Source organism: Gasterosteus aculeatus, chromosome 14 (assembly GCF_964276395.1).
Source record: "Gasterosteus aculeatus chromosome 14, fGasAcu3.hap1.1, whole genome shotgun sequence".
NCBI classification, from domain to species: Eukaryota; Metazoa; Chordata; class Actinopteri; order Perciformes; family Gasterosteidae; genus Gasterosteus; species Gasterosteus aculeatus.
Window position 1 is genome coordinate 5,961,938 of NC_135702.1, and position 21,218 is coordinate 5,983,155.

At 44.0% G+C, this 21,218-nt stretch overlaps 1 protein-coding gene across 3 annotated transcripts; it reads left to right on the forward strand.

Moving 5' to 3' along the window:
- The first annotated feature begins 972 nt into the window (after nucleotides 1–972).
- Nucleotides 973–20,941, forward strand: gpsm1b (G protein signaling modulator 1b). 3 transcript variants are annotated; one of them, XM_040197139.2, is made up of 14 exons: nucleotides 973–1,340; nucleotides 8,314–8,535; nucleotides 9,815–9,950; nucleotides 10,302–10,444; nucleotides 11,503–11,626; nucleotides 12,623–12,738; nucleotides 12,946–13,101; nucleotides 13,194–13,302; nucleotides 13,390–13,504; nucleotides 14,777–14,847; nucleotides 14,937–15,107; nucleotides 18,410–18,572; nucleotides 18,664–18,869; nucleotides 19,060–20,941. In XM_040197139.2, exons 1-14 carry the CDS (start codon nucleotides 1,279–1,281, stop codon nucleotides 19,258–19,260), a joined length of 1,995 nt encoding a protein of 664 aa, XP_040053073.1. In that variant the 5' UTR covers nucleotides 973–1,278; the 3' UTR covers nucleotides 19,261–20,941. The 3 variants fall into 3 exon arrangements, with proteins under 3 accessions (XP_040053073.1, XP_077944283.1, XP_077944282.1); XM_078088157.1 differs by having other exon boundaries at nucleotides 1,229–1,352; XM_078088156.1 differs by lacking the exon at nucleotides 973–1,340 and adding an exon at nucleotides 5,793–6,422.
- The last annotated feature ends 277 nt before the right edge of the window (nucleotides 20,942–21,218 follow it).

Consider the following 21,218-nt stretch of genomic DNA (forward strand, 5'->3'; position numbering starts at 1 on the left):
GAAGTCTTTTGGAACATTATACTTAATGTTATGTGATATGTATATTCATCATTTAAAGTGTAAGTGACTCCTTGTGGCAATGCTATAAGTTGATATCTTATATCAATAATATATATTAAATTAACTCTGAAGTAATGAAATTCATTTAAAAATGTGATTGAAAGCACCATGTGCATTTTGTCTAAGAAATATAAACATATGTGTATCATGCAACACATTTATTGGGTCACTGCTCAGAAGGACGAAGAAGGTAGTGAGAGCACACAATACGAGTTGCAGGTACTGTAAGGATTGTGGCTCAGAACAAACCTTAAACCAAAGGCACCACATATGAAAGAAAGAAGCAGCAATCTGAGACGGTGGCAGGAATTTAGGCAGGCAGGTTCAGACAGGCTAAATCAATAAATCAAGAATGGAATGCCACAGCGTATATAGAACAAAATAATCTAGATTCTAGAGGATGTTTTATGGAAATGTACCTATACTGGGCTGATTAGGGGCAACGTACTTAAGCAGTTGATTAATTGGGCGGGGAAGATTAGGTTGTGAAAATTGAAATGAGTCACTAAAGGAAAGGAATGGTCAAATCTGGAATAACATGACAAGTGTAGTAACAGAGCAATGCAACAACATTAATGTTGTTCTGACTGGAGATTTGACTCAGTGACGTCACTGCTGAGGGCGGGCCGCAGGTGAAACTACGGAGCGCAACCAACCTCATCCGCTTGCTCGAAAAAGAGGCACCAACAACAAAAAAATAAGAAGACAGGTAGTACTTTAAACGAGTCTGTGCATGACATTTGTTTCCACAGGAACAAACACACACACACACACACACACACACACACACACACACACACACACACACACACACACACACACACACACACACACAACTTGCCCTCGCTCAGCAGCCGGCACACTGAAGGCTCCCACGCACGAGCGACTGTCCAGCCTGTGACGTAAGGGGGCGGGGCTCGCCTGGTTTGGTGTGTGCCGGACTGCTCACTTCCTGGGCAGCTTGTATTGCCGTGGTGAATGTGGGGAGAGGGGCGGGAGAAAGAAACAGTGTTTGGAGACCAAGAGCGAAGGGGCGGCGGCGGCGGTGGTGGTGGTGGTGGTGGTGGTGGTGCTGGGGGAGGGATGGGATGGAGGGAGGGAGTGACAGGGAAGCGGAACGACAGAAAGAAGAAAAGGGTTCGCTGTCTCCGGAGGAAAGTATTTTGAGGGGGGCCTCATTGCGCGAGGAAGCAAGCTAGGAGGCTAGCAGCGGCGCTAATGGCCCAGTCGGCTGCTAACGGTGTGGACCAGGACCCGGCCAGCAAGAGGCTGCCCTCGAGGTAGGACCCTGGGTCAGTGTTCTGCCCTTCAATGGCTGTCAGGAGAAAGAGGGGAGTGGGCGGCCGAAGGGACAGAAAAGTGTGTGTGCGTGGGGGGTAACAGGGGCTTTCGCTTCATGAGGAGGAGTCACTGGTTTTAGTTCAGAGCTCGAGACCGAGCCTCGTTTCCTGGCTGGGGTCATTGAGCTGCTGTGGCTGGAATGTGCAGACTGAAAGGAGCCTCGTCAGATGTGGACTTTGGAGAATTGTGTGCGTGTGTGTGTGGGTACGTGTGCGTGCGTGTGCGCGTGGTTGGAAACATTCGCAGTTACACACACCTGTGTGTGCAAAGGTGTTGTGTGGGGAGGTAGATTTGTGTTGCAGCATCATTTCCCCACCTATATGCATACTTTAAGCCATACAGAGGTTCCCACTCATTTGTAAAGTTTCGCTCCTCACTATCTGTCTTATAACAGCTTTATAACATTGCCAATTAAGAGGAAGTTTATTTCTGATTGTCGATGTATTTTAGTTGATTCGATCGCCTTGACTAAAACAGTAATGAAAGCATCATATAGCATGCGTGTAACTGTGTAACATACCTTAAGCGAGCACATTTTCTGTGCTTCTTTTATTACTGAAATAACCAACATCTAACAGAACAGATGTTCACTTATTGCAAATCCTTTTTTTGTATTCAAAGCCCAGAGTCTGACACAAAGCGGACGGCTGGGAATGTTCATAAGACTTGAGAGATTTGACTTTCATAAAACCTTCAAGATTGTCCATGTCCCAAACATGCACACACACACACCCACGTGTTCTTAACCCGTAGACTCAATTGATGACCTTTCTGCAATGGGGGATGTGTTTGGCTGTGTATGTTTTTTTTTTTTTAGCAGGCAATGAAACACAGCCAAGGCTCGAAGGATATCATGTGCATAGTCAATCAACAAAGAACTACTCTACAGGGCTGCAGTTTTGTTGGTGATTCTGTGTATATTCCCAAAAAATAATGACATGAAAGCAACTCTGAAATCAAGGTGATTGATTCTTTAAATTAAAATCCGGTGTGTGGACTGAGGCTAGTTCCATCCATCCATCCATTGTCAAACCGCTTATCCTGCACACAGGGTCGCGGGGGGGCTGGAGTCCATCCCAGCCAACTTTGGGCGATAGACAGGGTACATCCTGGATTGGTCGCCAGCCGCTCGCAGGGCTACACAGAGACATACAACCATTCACACATCTACGGGCAATTTAAAGTCCCCAATCAACCTGATCCCCAGAGCATGTCTTTGGACTGTGGGAGGAAGCCGGAGAACCCGGAGAGAACCCAGACACGGGGAGAACATGCAGACTCCACACAGAAAGGCCACTGGGCGGAATCGAACCCAGGACCTTCTTGCTGTGAGGCAACAGTGCTAACCACCACGCCACCGTGCCGCCCCTGAGGCTAGTTAGACATGCTTATTTTTTTTAATAACATTTATCTTGGCTGAGCAAAATACCCGATCTTAAATACGCTATTGATCATTTGCAAAGTCTTAATTAACGAAAGGGGTGATAACATTATCTCATCATTAAAAGGATAAATGCATGATGCTGAAGATAAACACCTCATCACAGCCATGTAATTTCTTCACAGAGACGGAGTTGGTTGAATCACTGCTTATGATGTGAAATTAGAATTATTCTCTCCTTAATGTCATGTTAAATTCTCTCATTTTCTTTCAATGGGACCACATTACGAGTATGATTTTGACACATTGATATTGCTACAGACAAAACTGAGTTGAGAGAAACTTGAATCTCTGAAAATAAAAAACAAAATCGAGGTTCATAAGACAAAGGAGGAAAGTAAGACAAAGCTCTGCTTTTATTGAAAGAGACATGTGCTGCGAGAGGAAAAAAACATTCCTGGAGAGTTTCTCTTTGGTTGCCCTGACAACTGGCCGTGGCACTCTGTAATTATGGCTGGATTACTACTCTGAGCACAGAGTTTCTTAGCTAGGCCAAGAATAATGGGAAGTGTAAAGTTGAACCATGAATAAATACGGAATAAGGACCGATTAAAAAAAAGAACATCTATAAATAATTTGCTTATTTTTCAGAGGAAATAAATTCCATTGAAAGTCCATGGTCAAGATTTAATCGGCCAGCTGCCAGCTGTAAAATATCGAGCGCCGCAACTATTATTGTTTCATGATCTATTCATCTGCTGTTTAAAGCACATTTTTTAATGGCCCTTCAGCTACTTCCTCGAACTTAAGTGCCGGTTTCACATTACTAGTTCTGTGTGACTAACATTTCAGACCATATATAATACGTTTACAATGATGTAAAACACAATGCGGCTGCAGATCCGATGAAGCAAAGGACGGCGCAATAGTAATAAAAATGTAGTTCATTCATTCATCAATGGTTTTGTCTGTTATGCTCTACATCCAAACGTGATGTACTGTATTTTTAATAGCGCCTTGGATCACATTCAGCAGAGGAATCCATGTTTCACAGGGAGAGGAGGAGACAAGTCACAGTTCAGCTCACACACAAGCTCCCTTCTATCTCCCAAACTCCGTCCCTGAGACCTGTCCAACGGGCTCTGTGCTGTCACGCAAACAGCACTGGCAGACGGTGCCATTAAAGACCACGGGCAGGCTGCTGTGAGATGATTGTCTCCCAAACACACCAACAACAGTCCGTTCTTTACATGCCCGTGAATGTCTTTCTCACCACGTTGTTTTCTCTCTCTCTCTTGTGTCTGCCTTTCCGTCTTGTCAGTTAGCCCTCAAGCTAGCTCCCGCGCAGCTAACAATGTCGCCAAAAATACATCCCCTTTTCCACAATCTGCTTTACAACTCAGCCGTGGTTTACAGAGGGCCCCTGCACCATCTGCAGCTGGACTCGGGAAACCTCGCGTCTTCCTCCTCATCTTCGACTTCCCTTTCTGCCGGCGCCTGTAGTCACCTGCCTCAACGTGACTCCCATCGCTCTCACGCTCCTACCGGCTGCACTGATGTCCCTGCAAAGCCTCCGCAGCAACCTTTCCAGTGGATAGACGCTCGGTCTCCATGCTACGCTAACATCTCAGTCCCCTCTTGCATTGTGTGCCGTGTCCGTGCTGTACTCCTCACCAATCGCGCACGTGCGATTCGGTCCCTTTTTGTTAATATCCTCCTTTCTTTGTCAGACGAAACCGATTTTGTGACAAGCAAAGGAGATGAAGGGAAGAAACACGTGCCTTACTTGCAGTGCATTCTGGGAGCCTCTTGCCGAAACCCTCAGGACGGATGGGGGGGGAGTTGAAGGGAGCCTCTAGCTGATGGTTTAACTCCCTTTGTTGTCTTGTACAGCGTAGATAGGATGGCTTAATCAGAAACACGTTTCCTCTGTGATCCGGTGATTTCAATGACCTTGTGCCTTTTACGCCCTCGTGGCTTCCGCTACGAGGGCCTGCTCCACTTTGCCGTTGTCACTGAAGTGGCCTCGCCTCCGCTTCGCGGGCCCTCCTTCGGTGACTCGCCAGAAGCTATCAACGTTCCCGTCCCTTTTACCCGCTGAACGATTTTAGAGCCGGAGGGGTTTTCCCTTCGCCGCTCCAGATGTAATTGTTGCTATTTTGAGTCGAGGACGTTTGAAGGACTGATCTCCGCAGGGGCTCCAGTTCCATCAGCTTTTTGTAGTGATTACTCATCTGTTTTTAGGCCAGCGCGCCTAAAAGATGGAATGAGTCTCATCGCCAACATATTTATTATTTCTCTAAAAAATAAATTCCTTTTTTGATGTCACAGTTTACTGATGTGCCTCAATGAATCTTTATTGTTATTGGTCACTTCTCTGGTGAGCTCTCATGACGGCCAGGGAGGGGGGGGGGGCATTAGCTGCACATGGCAGAACAGACACACGATGCATTCAGGTACAGTAACCACAAATTGTCAGCTAGAAAAAAAAGGATGCGTTTAAGTGCTTCTTGCGCAATTGAAAGCTTTTGAAATTTTCCATTAGTTTGAAGTGAAAAACTGGCAATTACTTTCAAGATCATGTAGGCCGTGTGTCTTGTTGGAGTAGCCGTTATACATTATTTGTTGCAACAGATAAATGAACAAAAACAAAGGAAATGCGATAAAACGTCTGATTCATACATGTTTATTTTGAGTATTAATAATCCCTCTGAATGTGTGCGCTGGTTCTTTGTATTCATCAGTCCTTGACCTCTTCACTCACGGTCTCATTTGCCGTGGTCGGTGACCTACTAAGGTTTCTGCCAGAGTCAGCGGATAGTTGGATTAGACCGGGCCAATCGGCTCACTGAGTTGTCACTACCAAGGAAGTGCAGATCACTGGATTAGCAATTGTCTCGCTCTCTCTCTCTCATCCGTCCCCTCCGTCTCTCATTGGAGCAATGGTCCAGCTTAGAAGTATCGCGCTGGCTTTGTCGTCCTTGTATCCGCTCTTTCAAAGCCTTGTAGTGGAAAATCCAAACAATTGGAACTCGCTGCCACAGCCGAGGACAAGTGGAGGAGGAGGACACGGGAGGACATGTCTCTGTTTGGTTTTGGGAGAACCGATGGACATTACAAAAGGAATGAAATATGAACCGTTGAAATGTTTTTGCTAATAACCACAAGTCAGACTGGAAGTGCTCTTTTGTGGAATTTCCCACAGCTCGGCTCTGGGATCAGAGAGTTCATCGCCGAGTCTTTGGAGCGTTCTCCAAGCCTCAAGGAGCAGATGTGATTATCTTTATTGACTGCGTGGAGGAATTCCAGTCGGGTTGTGTCCAGCTGCAACACTGCTGACATTTTTTCCTTTTTTTTTTCAACGTGAATATTAGGTCATTCAGACTCTGAAACAGAGACATTTTCGCACTGCATCATCAATGATAAGTGCCCCCGCTCGGGCGGACCGTGTCACTCGTTTGCCTCATTGTCCCGTGATCCCTCGACCCTCAATGGCGTCCGAGCCTCGCCCCCTTACCGGGGCGGAGAGGGCCGTGTGCAGGCTGGTGCACCGCGGAGCGCGACCTCGAGCTGCGCTGAGGCCGCTGCACTTGGAGCTACGGGTGTACGTGGAGAAAACGCGAAGCGGGCGAAAACACAGGTGCTGCTCGCAGACCACAAACACGTAGGGGGGGAGGGGTGGGTGGGGTTTGTTGTCTCGGCTGAGCGCGGTTTTGCAAAATCAAATGACCCCGGCGTGCACATTGATTCTAGATCAGGACGAGTTGGGGGAAAGGTTGAACCAGGACATAATATTGGTAATGTAAACAACTGTTGAATAGGTGCCTTCAGGCCTTGAAAGGATCCCACCGTCACAGTCACAGACATGTGTTTGGCAAGTAGTAAGACAGGAGACATTTGTATTTACATTTTGCTTTGACTACAAAAAAGGGAAACCAAAGGCAAAAGGCTTAAACTGAGTGAAATGTGCTTGATTCACTTTAAGATGACCGACGTTACATGGAATCTAAATAGTAGTTTGAGTGCAACTTATATGATGTGAACGTTCCAGTGTCCTTGATATCATCATGTATGATGGTGATTTGCAAATTGACATAAAGAAAAGGCAGCACAAGTGAATCAAATAAATATTCATTAAAAAAAGATTAAGATTTGGCACTGGCAAGTGGAGAATAACAGAGATTTATACTTAACAGGAGTGTAAATAAAGCAGTGAAGGATTTAGAGTGTTTCTTCAATGCATCCATAAAACAAATAGTCACTTTGAGTTTGTACTACAGCTGCAGATGAAACTATAGGTACTCAGTATCTCTACTTTTCTGTGGTGCCGTTTGTAAAAGAGATTAGATTTGAGGATAATACTTCCTTTACTCTAAATTCTAGTAGTGTATCTGGAATTTAGAGCTTCGGCCAAGTCGGCTGGCCTTTAGTTTATCCTGGATTATGCAAAGAATTAGTGGTGTATACTTTCTGGATGCAACTCACTGACGAGGCGTAGTTATGAATGTGTGTGACTGAGTCTGTGTGTGTGTAAATTCTTGCAACGGACACACAGTACATTTATGGTTTGACACACACATGCATCAATGTTTTCGCCTCTCACTTAACTCCGTCTTTCTGATTTATTTGCAACTATACATCTATGTTTATTTATACAATTGAATGACGTTTGTTTTTTTATTTTTTTTTATTGAAATGTGTCCTATTAATTGACACAGAGATAACATGTCTTTAACAGTCCCTGAGTTAAAAATAAACAATAATAAATTGATGCAGCAGTTCCCATGGTGACCAAGGCATTGTAGAGTTGGAAGGAAGACTTCTTTTAATTTAGCCTTAAGCATATTTTTGGAAAAAGGGTTTTCTTCTATTATATGTCAGCTTAGCAGTGCAGGAGAGCAGAATTACATGTTTTGGACTCAATGTTTTTTCCTCCGCAATCAGAGAGCGATGAGCAATATCAGTTAATTGATTTGCATTTAATTGAAATCAATGAAAATTTAATTTGTGCAGTCAGCTTGATATAGTCCGCCCGTAAGGACAACTTAATGTCTTTTTAAATCCAACTCTACAAAACAAGCGGATATGAGCAGTAATGAGTGAAAAGTGCAACACCTTTTTCAAGGTGCTCATCCCTCAGCCTTGGACTCAGTTGCTAAGGCAACAGTCCATAGATTTGGCTATGGACCCTGTTGTCATGGAGATACTGGCAATTTGTCTCTCACCCTGAGAAGACATTGCACTGCCGCAAAGTATCAACATCACTATACAACTGTTAGTCTTTTTGTTTTACTCGCCCACATATAAGACAGCATAATATTCAATGATGATAAAACTAAAGCAGGAGTCAAGAAGCCGTGGGCTTTTAAACCCCCCCACCCTCCCCCCTCATGGCTTAGGGAGAAAAAAAGAAAACTGTTCCATCTCTGATAGTGCTCAAATGTTGACAATGTTTTCTGCCCTTCCCTGAATGTATGAATGTATTCACGTCTTTACTCATATTGATGTGTTTGTGTGTGTACACCACTAAGGATGGAGGCCTCTTGCTTGGAGTTGGCCTTGGAAGGAGAGCGGCTGTGCAAGGCCGGGGACTTCAAGGGGGGGACAGCGTTCTTTGAGGCGGCCGTGCAGGTTGGCACAGAAGACCTGAAGACGCTTAGCGCCATCTACAGCCAGCTGGGCAATGCCTACTTCTACCTCAAAGAGTATGGCAAAGCCCTGGAATACCACAAACATGACCTTACTTTGGCCAGGTGAGCCGTGCTCCTTCTAATGGTAAAAGTTGAGTTGAGTTGCCAATACTGCTTTTGAGCTGGTCAAAGTATGAATTGTTGCATGTCATATAATACAAATGACCAAATTAGCCTTTAAAAGTGAGGTGTGCAATTTACAAACCATTGTGTTAAAAAATCTGCAATGTTTCCCTTTTAATTTCATTGTGAAAAGAGGCATTTTTATGGCGGCAAATCACTGTCAAAATTCGAGAGCGCAAATCAGGTTGATGATATTTTACAAATACGGACCGGTCTGAGATGTAAGATGTGAGATGTGCCGGTAATGATGGTAAATGGTGGTTGTAGCTGGTTGTCATCTACGTCCCACTACGATTACCAAAGGGGGGCGTTTGTTTATTTACTTTTGCTCACGCGAGACGGACTATTGCTCGCGGATGTTTGGTTTACGCGCTCGCATCAACCTGATTTGCGCTCTTGAATTTTGACAGTGATTTGCCGCCATACATTTTCCTCCAGTTTGATATTAGGTGTTTGAAATTTGACCTGCATTTTGCCTTTAAAAAACTCCTTTGTTGGAGAAACGCCTTAGCTTTATCCCAGCAATCCAACCCACATGAAACCCATAAGGAAAATCAAGTTTTCATGAAGCCTTGAACGCACACTTGTGCTTGTTTACTTCAGTGGCTTAAAGCACTTAACAAGCACTAAAACAGAGTGGCCAGCTCCGTATCCTCTTTGCAATTCAATGAGAAAACATGAATCCTCTTAGTATACGTCTGATGACATTACCAATAACGAAGCCGGGTTACAGCTATTCACGTCACAAGTCGTCCCATTTATGCATTCAGAGCTCTCTGTAGGGGGAATTACATAAGAATAATCCTGCCATTTGTCCAGACCAGATGCACAAAGAGCTTCAATGATGTTCAGTATATTAACATAGACAACTAAACAATGGAACATTCAAGGGGAAGTGAGTGGACTTTCTAAAAGCAACAATACCGGGCTGGATATTAAGCCTTCGTGAGCAAAGTGGTCCCCTGCAGGGAGTGCAGCTGGTTCTTCAGCAGGGAGCTAAACAAAGACCCCAGGAGGATTCACTTTGTTACGTTACAGACTCACCAGGGACCCTGGGACCCGCACCGATAAGTACTAAGTATAAGAACAGCACATGCTCATTAAATCTTTAACCCAACCTGAATGGATAATATATACATAAGATAGTATTTACATGGTAACAAAAGACTGTAGCGCCCATCACTGAATATCAGGAATGTGTCGTTTTGCTTTTTCCCAGAACGATAGGAGACAGAATTGGAGAAGGGAAAGCGAGCGGCAACCTGGGTAACACATTGAAAGTGTTGGGGCGTTTCGATGAGGCTGTGGTGTGCTGTCAGAGACACCTGGACATTTCTCAAGAGCAGAGAGACAAGGTAACACGCATGCTTTTATCATCATTTACATCATTATCTACAAACATCACATTCAGTTTGCTTCCATCAATTGTTGATTTGTTCATTAGACCTCATCAAAACTGAACCAATATTTGATATTATTTTCTTTACATGTATATGCTGTGTTTTATCTTTTTAGTTTATTTCTAAGCATCATAAGAGGTAAAATGTATCATCGATACTAATAATTGTCGAATTTTTAAGCGCAAACAATCATCTAGAAGCAAAAATAAATGTATCAATCACAGGAAAACGATTTCCCGTAAAGACACACATATCGCCCTTGGTATCTAGAACTGCATCTTTAATTGTTGTGTCGTCTGATTGCAGGTTGGAGAGGCCAGAGCGCTGTACAACATAGGCAACGTGTTTCACGCAAAGGGGAAACAGCAGTTATGGGGCTGCACACAGGAACCAGGGGACCTGCCTCCGGATGTCAGAGACACTCTGCAAAGGGCTACTGGTTTTTATGAGTACGTATGGTTGACTAGTGAAGTCAAACACAGATTAATGTGTTATAAAGAAGACCAAATTCCCACTCTTAGCTGAAGCGTGAGCATCACTGCAGTATGTGTTAAAGAACCTGTTGATGGATTTGGAACATTTGCTTTTACCAAAATAAAACAGAAACAGGAATCCTGTGACTAATTTGATCTGATGCAGAATAATATTTTCTCGAATTTGCCATTATTTATTTTCCCAACCCTCTCAGTCCTTGATGCTTCAGAATCCCTCCCTTTTGACGATGCGGTGATAGCCGGTATTTTAACGGAATTTCAGTTTTTTATATTTCATATGACCACTCTTTCTCTCGGTGTCACAAATGCCTTCTGTCCAACACCGGGTTCGTGCACGCCTGCAAGAGCGGTTCCATCAGGCCGATCTGCCTCATTGCCCCGTTTCCTTTGACAAGCTCCTCCCTCACAGCCGTAGAGCATCGCTGTCCGATCTGTCCTTGGATCTCTCATTCGGTGGATTAAAGGCTTTTGTGAAGGTTTTTTTCACCCTTAACGCTTTAAAAATATAATTTCCAGTTTCTAAGTTGATCCACTTATTCTACATTTTTTTCTAAATTGTGGACCTCCAGTTGAATAAAAAACATTCAATCCAAGTGTTAAATACATTCTGATGGTTCACTGGACAAATCCGACAAAGCTCTCCAGGATTGTAAAGCAGGATGGTTCTGAAAAACAGCCGACACGTTAATAGTCGATTAGTAACGATGGAGCTGAGAACAGAGAAACAGAAACTGTCAGAGGAGAAGACTCATACGTGTATACATGATACATACTGCAGACTCAAAGAGTCATTTTTTGTTCCAAAAGCAAAACAAAACGCAGAAAGCGTTCATCGTGTAATCATACAACAACAACAACACCCATCATAACTAATCATAATGCAAATCCACCACTGTTTTACCAACAAGAAGTATATTCTAGGATTTTACATTTTATGTTAACGCTGATAGTTACACTCTATTTTAATATCATTTACATGGTGTCACTAAGTCGGTGTGTGCCTTCGTCTTTAGGATGAACCTGTGTCTGGTCAAAGAGGTCGGGGACCGAGCTGCTCAGGGGAGGGCCTACGGGAACCTGGGCAACACCCACTATCTGCTGGGGAACTTTGTCGAAGCTATCAAGTTCCACCGCCAGGTAAGAAATTCGTTGAGGCGCATTCATATTTTCACAACGCTAGATAAGAGTAATGGGTGTTGTTGTTGTTGTTGTTGTTGTTGCCAGAGCAGAGCAATGACCTTGCGTCGCCGCGTCAACAGCTTTATTGCGCTTCTGACACAAGGTCGTTCAGCTGACAGCTTTTCAGGAACTGTGCCCCCCCCCCCCTCCCCTATGTGTGTGTGCTTCTGTCACCCACTCCGAAAGCCAACAAGTGGATCACGTCCCCGGTGAAGAGGCGGCCCATTGAGCATTTGCCTCTCGTTGATAAAAGATCTTACCTAATTTGCTTTACAGAGACGGAATTTTTACATGCAAAAGGGCAGACTCGAGTACATAGGCGGTTTGAGAGTGAAGCAGGGACCTACTTGTGTCACTGTACTGTACCTGTTACCTTCTCGATTAGTAGCATTAGGGATAGAGGCTGAAGACAATACTGTGTTTCTTTTTTTCTGAGTAAATAACACCTAAATAGGTAGATAATTGGTAAGCTTTCCAGTTGGTCACTGTCCACCTGACCCCGTAAGCACTGCAGTGCAGAGACTGATGATCTCCTATTGGAAAAGAAACAGAGGTAATTGGTTTCTTTGAGGGTCGGTCACAGCCGCCCCCCCTGTGTTTCCTGTCACTCTTCATTGTAAACCACTTGCGTCCTCATGGGAGAAGCCGGCCTCTCGTCTGATCCCCATTACAAATGTAACAATGTGCCATGGAGGAGAGCACACTTCCTTTCAGAGGAGCCGATTGGATGCACCGATGCTGCTGCAGCACATCTCTTTCGTGGAATTGTGAGCCCGACCAGGCAGGAACAGGACATTTCTGCTTGTACATTGAGTAAAATAAGAGGGGGAATTCGGGGCAAAGTAAGGTGAAATCACTTGAGTAGTCAATTTTTACAAATTAGCTGATACAAATAAGGGGCATGTTGTTGTGTGGATTTAGTTTGACTTGACCACTCTGCTCTGTCATTCACAGCGATTATCCATAGCCAAAGAATTTGGGGACAAAGCGGCCGAGAGGCGAGCCTACAGTAACCTCGGCAATGCCTTGATATTCCTTAGCCAGTTCAGCACGGCCACTGAATACTACAGGTGAGGAAGGAGGGGAGTCTGCCATCTAGTGGAGAGGAGGTGAAATGAAGCAATTTCAGAAAAAGTAAAAATAGGACTGAAGAACAAATTAAAACATGACAAAAACGTTCTAATATATGAATTACAATTTCCATAAGACAATATTTTCTCTTTCACCTTCCAAACTCTCGTACTCATCAATTTCTTTGTCTCTTTATTTTCCTAAAGGAAAACTTTGCAGCTGTCGAGGCAGCTGAGAGACCAGGTGATGGAGGCCCAGGCCTGTTACAGTCTCGGAAACACCTACACCCTTTTGCAGCAGTACGAGAGGGCCATAGACTATCACCTGAAACACCTGTACATAGCCCAGGAGCTCACTGATAGGTATGATGAGCAATAACTCCATCTACGCATGCGCACACGGGCGAAGGATTCGTTTGCTCTCAACGTTTGTCCGTATGTTCACGTCTCATTAGAGTCGGCGAGGGCCGCGCATGCTGGAGTCTGGGGAACGCGTATGTGTCTCTACAGAACCACAAACAAGCTCTGCATTATGCCCGGAAGCATCTGGACATATCTAAAGAGGTGAGACTCCCATCAATTCCTTTAATGTAGTAAGTCTTCAAACTAATTTGACTCATCTGGCTCGATGTCTCTTAATTTCTTCCCCAGATTGGAGACAGAAATGGAGAACTGACGGCCAGGATGAATGTGGAGCAGCTGATGGAGGCTTTGGGGGTCAATGAGAGTGACCTTTCACCTTCTAGTTCAGAATTTGAGATGCAAGGTAACACCACAGATTATTTTTACCTTGTTATGTAAGACATAACATGGTGAACGGTGAGCTTTAAAAGGTGCTGGCAGTCAGATCTTGTTACCTTTTAATAAACAGAGTCTAGAGAAGCTAGCTTTTCTCCCACTGTCTTTATGCTAAGCTAACTAGTTGCCGATTCACAAGTAACATACAGACATGAGTGCTCTTAATCTCTCTTGGTCATTCCCAAAAATGTTGTAATTTTTGTTTAAACAATAGCACATGCATACAAAGTCTAATTTAAGAGAACCGGGAGGGAACTGCATCTCCATTAGAAATGGAAATATACTTGAAAATTCTTATGTCAGTAAAAACTTTTTCCCATTTTCCTTATACTCAATAGTTCTAGATACTCGGACAAACAAACAAATCTATCTTAAAGGATGAAATAGTACATTTCAATAACTTTTTCTGTGACTGTTCACACTCAAAAAAGCCGGCCGGTTAGCGTGTGTGTGCATGTATTGCTGTTTGTGTGTTTGAATGTGCGTGTAAAAGTCTATTTTTCTCTGCAAACTGTGGCTAGAGGAAGATGTCCAGGAGCTTTAGTCGCTCTCCCATCTCACAGAAATAGAAACAAAAAATAAGATCAAGCTCAAGGACCTTGTTTATATTAATCATTTGAAATGTGATGGAGGGTTGAACAAATTATCTTAAAACTGCACTTCAGAGACTGTAGATGTATTTAGCAGTAGTTTCTGCACTTTTAACTATGCTGCACAAGAGAACTTGTGTGCTTGAACAAGCTAACCGGAATACTTGTGTGCACAAGGCGGCCATTTAAATTTAAATCCAACCTGGTGAGACTGAACCGAGGCCAAATCCAACATTTCACGAACATTCTTGACTTTGACCCCCCGTCTCGATCACAGTTTGTTGTCAACATTGTAAAAAAAAAAGAATTACTGTTATTATAAATTACCTCCATCTTGGTAGGGAGCATTTGATTCATATTAAATAAAGCGGTCCGGTCTTCATGCTGAACAGTCGGCCTGGTTTTCGTGTTACAATCATGCACCCTCCTCCGGGCAGAGGCTGACACCCGGAGCTGGCAAACAGACTCCCATGCAGATTTCTTTGGTTGTCTACGTAAACCTCACCTGCACACCGAGCATCACGGGGCCGCGGCTGAACCAGGAACAAAACAAAGAGCATCTTTCATGCTTGATATCCTTTAATGGCGAAAAGTTTGAAGGATCCCTCAGTTCAAGTTGTTTTAATGTTATTTATTTATTTTTACTGTAGGAGCAAGACCCAAATTCACCAAGCGAAACAGCATGGACAGCGTGGAGCTGTGGAAGTACTCTTCAGATAAGGTGAACATCTCCCTCACACGTGTGCGGCTCAAACACGTCCACCCGAAAACGCATCAATCCCGCTCTTACAATACGTTCTTTCACCGCAGAATGAAGAGAACCAAGACCTGGAGCGTATCCCCAGGAGATCCAAGAGTCACGTGTCACAGCCAGGCAAAAGAAAAGGCTACCCAGACAGTCAGTCATCGGATGACAGGCCGTGGTTGGACTCTCCGCTAGACGCCGATGACATCACTGTGCAAGTCCCACCTCCAGTGGCAGTGAGTCGCTGCAGTTTATTTTATTGTTAGCTGCTTACTTTGAGCAGAGTTTGCCCTTCAAGACCTCCCCTTGTTTCCACTTTATGCTAAGCTAGGCTAACCGGCGACGAGTAGCGGCCACCGCATTTTTACAATGACCCGTGCTGTGAAAAAAATACTTTTTCACATTGTTTAATAATTTGCAACTGATGTATAATTGAAACCCGCGATTATTAAATCTAAGTTTTGCGCTTTCCGACAGCACTCATCACCGCACTCGTAACGCAGTGTCAAGTTTTTAGAATTGGTAAAATTCTAGATTTTTGAGACCTGGTTTAAAAACCCTGTGTCTATTTTCTTAAAGACAACAAACCAGAATAATGCAGAGGCTCTACATTTTATTTCTAAGCATCCTATCAAGATGTGCCATAACTGGCGCTAGTTCCCTTCTGCAGTAAATTTAAGCATTTTAATAACTGAGGGCCCAGCGGAGAAAAGACGGGTTTCATTTTTCTCATCGAGGGGACTGAAATGCTGACTGCAGAATCCACCTAAATACCCTTTCCCTTCTTGTCTGTTCATCCCCTGTCCAAAACGTCTTCAGGGCTTCTGCTTTAAAGAGAAAATGAGAGAAATTATAAGGATTCAAATGGGAACACTTCCCTTAATTTCCCATGAGGTTCTACGGTATTATGTTTGAAGTCAGATACAGTGTGTAAAAGGTTTCTTCTCATTAAATGTCAGCAGCGCTCCATTTGCTCTAAAATAGATCCGTAATGAATAAGCCGCTTCCCAGCTGTTGTATCTTACCAATCCTGTGCACCTAATAATGCCTTGCTTCTGTGACAGTGCTAATGGTTGTAATCAGCCAGCTGACATACTAGAAAGGAGCACAAATTACTGGGATGAGTGATGATAGTTCATCAGAAGGGACTGGGCAGCTAAATGTTGGTAATCCCGGTGACTTTGAAGCACAGCACGTCTTAATCCTTTAAAGCCAGCTGTGTGTCTTTAACCTAGAATTCAGGATTCTATCTTATTATTCTTCGGGGCAGATAAAAGAATAATTATCACGGTAACTTCATGGTAAAGCATCAAATGATTAGTTTATTTCTCAGAATTAAGTCCAGCTGAAATCATATCCCGTTGCAACAACCAAGACGCCGCTAAAATGGACAATGTGGATTAATAGGACATTATTATTAGAAATCCACACAGAGATCACGGGGGCAAGGACAGAAGCTGCTACGAGTCACATCTGATTAGTGAGCAAAGAGCGAATAAATCTCAATCCCACGGGTGGATTTCACTGTGCAGGTTTATCACAGTGCTGCAGTTGTTGCTTCATGTCATTGGATCTCTGCTGGCTGCCGCTGTTGGCATCGATGTCCCTCTGACTGTACCCGTGCAGCCCATCTTTCCAGACCCCCACCCTGTCCCTTTCTCCCCTCCTCCCACTTGTTCGCCCCCCTAGCTCACCCCTGTGGTGATAATGTGACCTTGATCACAGGCCTGCAACTCTCTCCTCAGGGTCAACAAGCCCTCCCCCCCCTCCTCCCCCTGCTTCCCATAATGAGTTGTTTTCCCACAGTGGGTGAACAGGATAGAAAATGTCCTGCAGGAGGGCCGCAGAGAGAGAGAGAGAGAGAGAGAGAGAGGGAGAGGGAGAGAGAGGGTGACAAATTGGATGGTTGAGATTAAAGGGAGGCTGGAACAGAGGGACACAACAGGAGAGGAGATTTTGAGGACGGTAGGCGAGTGCGACGAGGGAGCAAAGAGAGAAGCAGTGAAGTGGTGGGTGAACGTGGGGGAGACAGAGGTGTGAGTCAGGCGCCAGGCCAGAGCGAGAGGGGAAAGGGAGCTCAGAGAGGAATAAGTGTTGCTGGTAAGATGTTTCATTTACACCTCGAACAAAATAACGATGTTTCTTTTAGATCTTTGCCACGTGATTGTCTGTGCATGTATGTGTACTTTCTTCTACTTTCAGGGAGTTGATGCAGTGAAAGGAAAGAACCTGATATGCTAAACAGTAAAAGCTCAGTTGTATTTGAAGGTTTTTAATAGAAAAAGAGTAAAGGGGGAGAAAATATTGCCAGAAGAGAGGTGGGTGAAATCAGCTGTTTTCCGACGCTGACCTACTTCCCATGTCGCCGCAGGGCGAAGTGAATTTAACTTTGTTTGGTCCGCTAGCGAGTGCTGCCGCAATCCTCTTCTGGCTCGTCTCGTATTGTCATTGTAAACTGTGAATGTTTATTGGGTAGTTTTGTTAAGACGGAATGAGAGCGCGAGCAGTTACGACGAGTCCTCATCCGTCGCTGGTTTAGTTCGTTCACCTTTAGTCAGTTTAAGAAAAAAAACATATTTAATTACAGAATTATATACAAACTCACCCGCATAATTCCCTTCAATGTTTTGACTAATTTAAGTCTTATTTTTAACATCATGTTCATCATTTCAACATTTGATATAGTGTATCTAGTAATCTAGTATTCAGTCTAGAGATTTGCTCACAATTGAGATGCTTGGGGTAGAAAATAGCTATTTAAAATATTCAAATACTTTTTATTATTGATGTTTTACTCTTTGAGTTTATACTCCTTTTATATTTTGAATGTGTGTGTTGTTGCAAACTCATCAGCCACAATGTGTCACTGGACGGGTCGTTGAGTACGATGTGAGAGCCCCTCGTCGCTGTGGGGATGTCACACATTAATAGTGTTCAGTCAGTCAGGGATTGAATTATTCACCGTCTGATTGTCGATTGCCGGGTTGTATTTAGTTGGTATCTAACAATCACACTTTTTGTGGGAAAGTTTTAACCCTTTTCTTTGGTCAATAACCGAAATAGACAAAAGAAATATAACAAGAAACAGTACAACTACTACAATGTGGCACTACATGCATATATATTTAAGTGAAATGATTAACATGCTCATTTGCAGCTACAGCTGTATCATCTGTTTCTGCAGGGTGTCACTAGGTGGGCCATTCGACTTAAATACAAACGTTTTTTTATCTTTACATGACAATTAATGACATTGAACCACCTTGAGTATCTAGGACAAAGCCGGCCATGTGAGTTAATGAGATCATTTATCTCGCCCACGTGCTGGCCGCCTCGAAAACCCTCATCGCCATCAGGCAGCCCATGCGCGTCCTATTACTGCCGTCTAGGAACGGTTCAACACAGTCAGCGATTCCGGCGAAATCAGAGACCAGCTCGGGAATGTGGCCGAATTTCTCCTTTAAAATCGGTTTCTCACTCTGTTGCTGCCCGACGACAAGAATGTTTTACCCACGTGTCGTTTTTTTTCCCCTCCCAGAAGCTGGGCCGTGACCCGTCCGATGAAGACTGCTTCTTCGACCTCCTCAGCAAGTTCCAGAGCAGCCGCATGGACGACCAGCGCTGCCACCTCGATGAGCCGCAGAACGGAGAGAGCGGAGGAGGCGCCGCGAACGCCGTGCTCTCCCTGAACGAGATAACAGGTCGGTGGAAGAACGGTCTTCCCGCGCGTGTCGGGTCTTTTCACGTGTGCTGCTTTAAAGGACGGAACTGACTCCTCTCTTTTCCTCCCAGATCCCGCGATCACCACCTCCCCTCAGACCGAGGAGCTGTTCGATTTGATCGCCAGCTCCCAGAGCCGCCGTCTGGACGACCAGCGGGTTAATGTCGGCAACCTACCGGGACTGAGGATCACGCACAACAATCTGGGACACCTGGTGGGCGAGGGAGACCATCAGGAGCCCAGCGACGACTTCTTCAACATGCTCATCAAGTGCCAGGTGAGGCCACAACTCGCACGATGAAGCTTCGAGGGTCTGCTCCTCTTTGGTTCCTGAACACGACTCCTATAATCTGAGATTGGTGTTCAAGGAATCAAAAGGTAATTCCCAGGGTACCGTCATGCCGCAGCGTTGCGTCCCATTCTGCTTTTTTCCGGCACTCTGAATGGGTCCATCTCTCTGACCGTAGTCCTCTAGGATCGATGATCAGCGGTGCTCCCCGCCAGAAGCGGGCCCTCACGCCCCCACAGTGCCTGATGAGGACTTCTTCAGTCTAATCCAGAGGGTGCAGGCCAAGCGCATGGACGAGCAGCGCGTGCAGCTGCCCTCAGACGAGCAGGACGACCCCCAGTCCCCCGACGCTGAGCCGCCTGCTGGTTTTCCCAGCTAGGACTTGGGGAATTATGCTGCATAACTTCACGTCAAAGAAGATCGAAAGAGGGATGAGGCAACGTTTGAAAAAAAACGGCACTTGAAGGGTGAACTAACAAGATTTTTATTAACAAGACAAATTCCATGTGCAATAGGTGGTGTCAAATGTTGCTCGGTGTGTTATGTTCCGAATGTGTGTTGCTATTAGGGGGAAGCAAGCAGGGTTTGAGCTTGATGGTGTGGGAGGTAAATACGTTTGGGATTACATGAGACAAACATGAAACAATGAACTCAATCTATTGCCTTAATCAGCATTTTTTTTTTCAGACCCAAGATTGTATTCCCTGCTGTCAGACGTGTTCCGTAGAGGCGAACGATGAGCCGTCAGTTTAAAATGGACGATCAATGAGCAGCATGAGTTGTGGGAATCATAAAGATATAATGATAGTAACTGTGTCGGTGAAAAACATCAGAGAAATCACAGGTTTGCTCTAAAATATCAACTTGTTTTATAAAGAGATGAAATATTGTGTATATACAAACTATCTTTATCAAACTAGTTGACCTCTGATCAATGGTGCTTTTTCATTTCATTGTTGTGGTTCCCACTGCTCATAGATCACTGGTGTTAGTTGTGCAGCAACAGTATTAGGGATTATCATCCAGTGAAACTGTCTTGGTCAGTTTAAACTCAAAAAAAGTAATAGGATTCCTTTATATTGGCAGACTGAGTGAAATATGATTTCCCAGATGAATGTTATTTATGTGCATTTCCGCTTCAGTCGTGTAAAAATGCCTTTCCTCACACAGTATGCGGTAACCACGGTTACCGAGCAAACAATGTGACATAGCCGCTTCCTTTTATCGCGAATAGAGTTGTGGTTCAAGCTCCAGTTACGTGTTTCTGCTTAGCTCTGAAAGTTATGCAATCCGCTGCCAGTACTGCCCGACAACAGGCTGCTTCTTACTGCCATTATTACCTTCACTTAACATAGATATAGAAGCGGATGGACAAGACGGATGTGTCATATTTTGATTGGTCTAATAGCATAAACAATATTGAAGCACTACTAGTGTGCTGCCTCCCTCTGTGACATCATTAGCATAGGACTATTGTCTGATTCTGAACGCGTTCCTCTTATTTCAGCAACAGTGTTGCGCCATGCAGAGATGTTTCCCAATCATCTCTGCAAAGGTCTGGAGGGTGTCACTTCAAATAAGTGTGTATTTCTATATATTCTGCGCCATGCAAGTTGAGCAGGAGCGGTAGAAACTGCAGAAAGTACACTTGAATCGGCCAAGAGTTTGAAACCCTTCGCTGTGAAAAGCATCTGTGTAATGGTACAAAAAGAGGTTGACCTTTGCCGATGGGCCTTTGTTTGATTTTTCTCACGTAGTGCTTACCTCACTTTTTGTACCTTAAAGCTCATGTTCTGAACCAGAATGGACCATGTACCAAGTTCAAAGTAATTGTGTTTGATTCATCTAGCTTTGATAAATAATGCATTGGGAACGTAAATATTAAGTAAATATTTTCTTTTCATTTTTTGTTTTTGTGAATTAACATTTTTTAGAAATTATTTGGTACACTTACATTTGTCGTTGCCATAATTTGTACATATAAATATATTTTGTATTTATGTTCCATATGAGGACATGAATATGTCCCCTCATGCTTTTAATAAAATGTTTCAGATGTTTATTTGCATTCTATTTATTTTTGTATAATAATGAACAGCCATTACAGCATCATGTATGTAGGCATGTATTCATCTCTTTTAACTCAAGGAAATGACACGAGCAATACTGACCTCTATAGCATAGTCATATCAGCACATTTGGAACGTTGGAAAATAAATGGATTTGCTCAAACTCTAATCTGTAGAACAAAGCAGACGTTGGTCTTAGTCAAATTCAGTGTCTAATTTATTTCAATTCTGTCCAAATACTCACTCATTTGTCATTATTTGACTTATT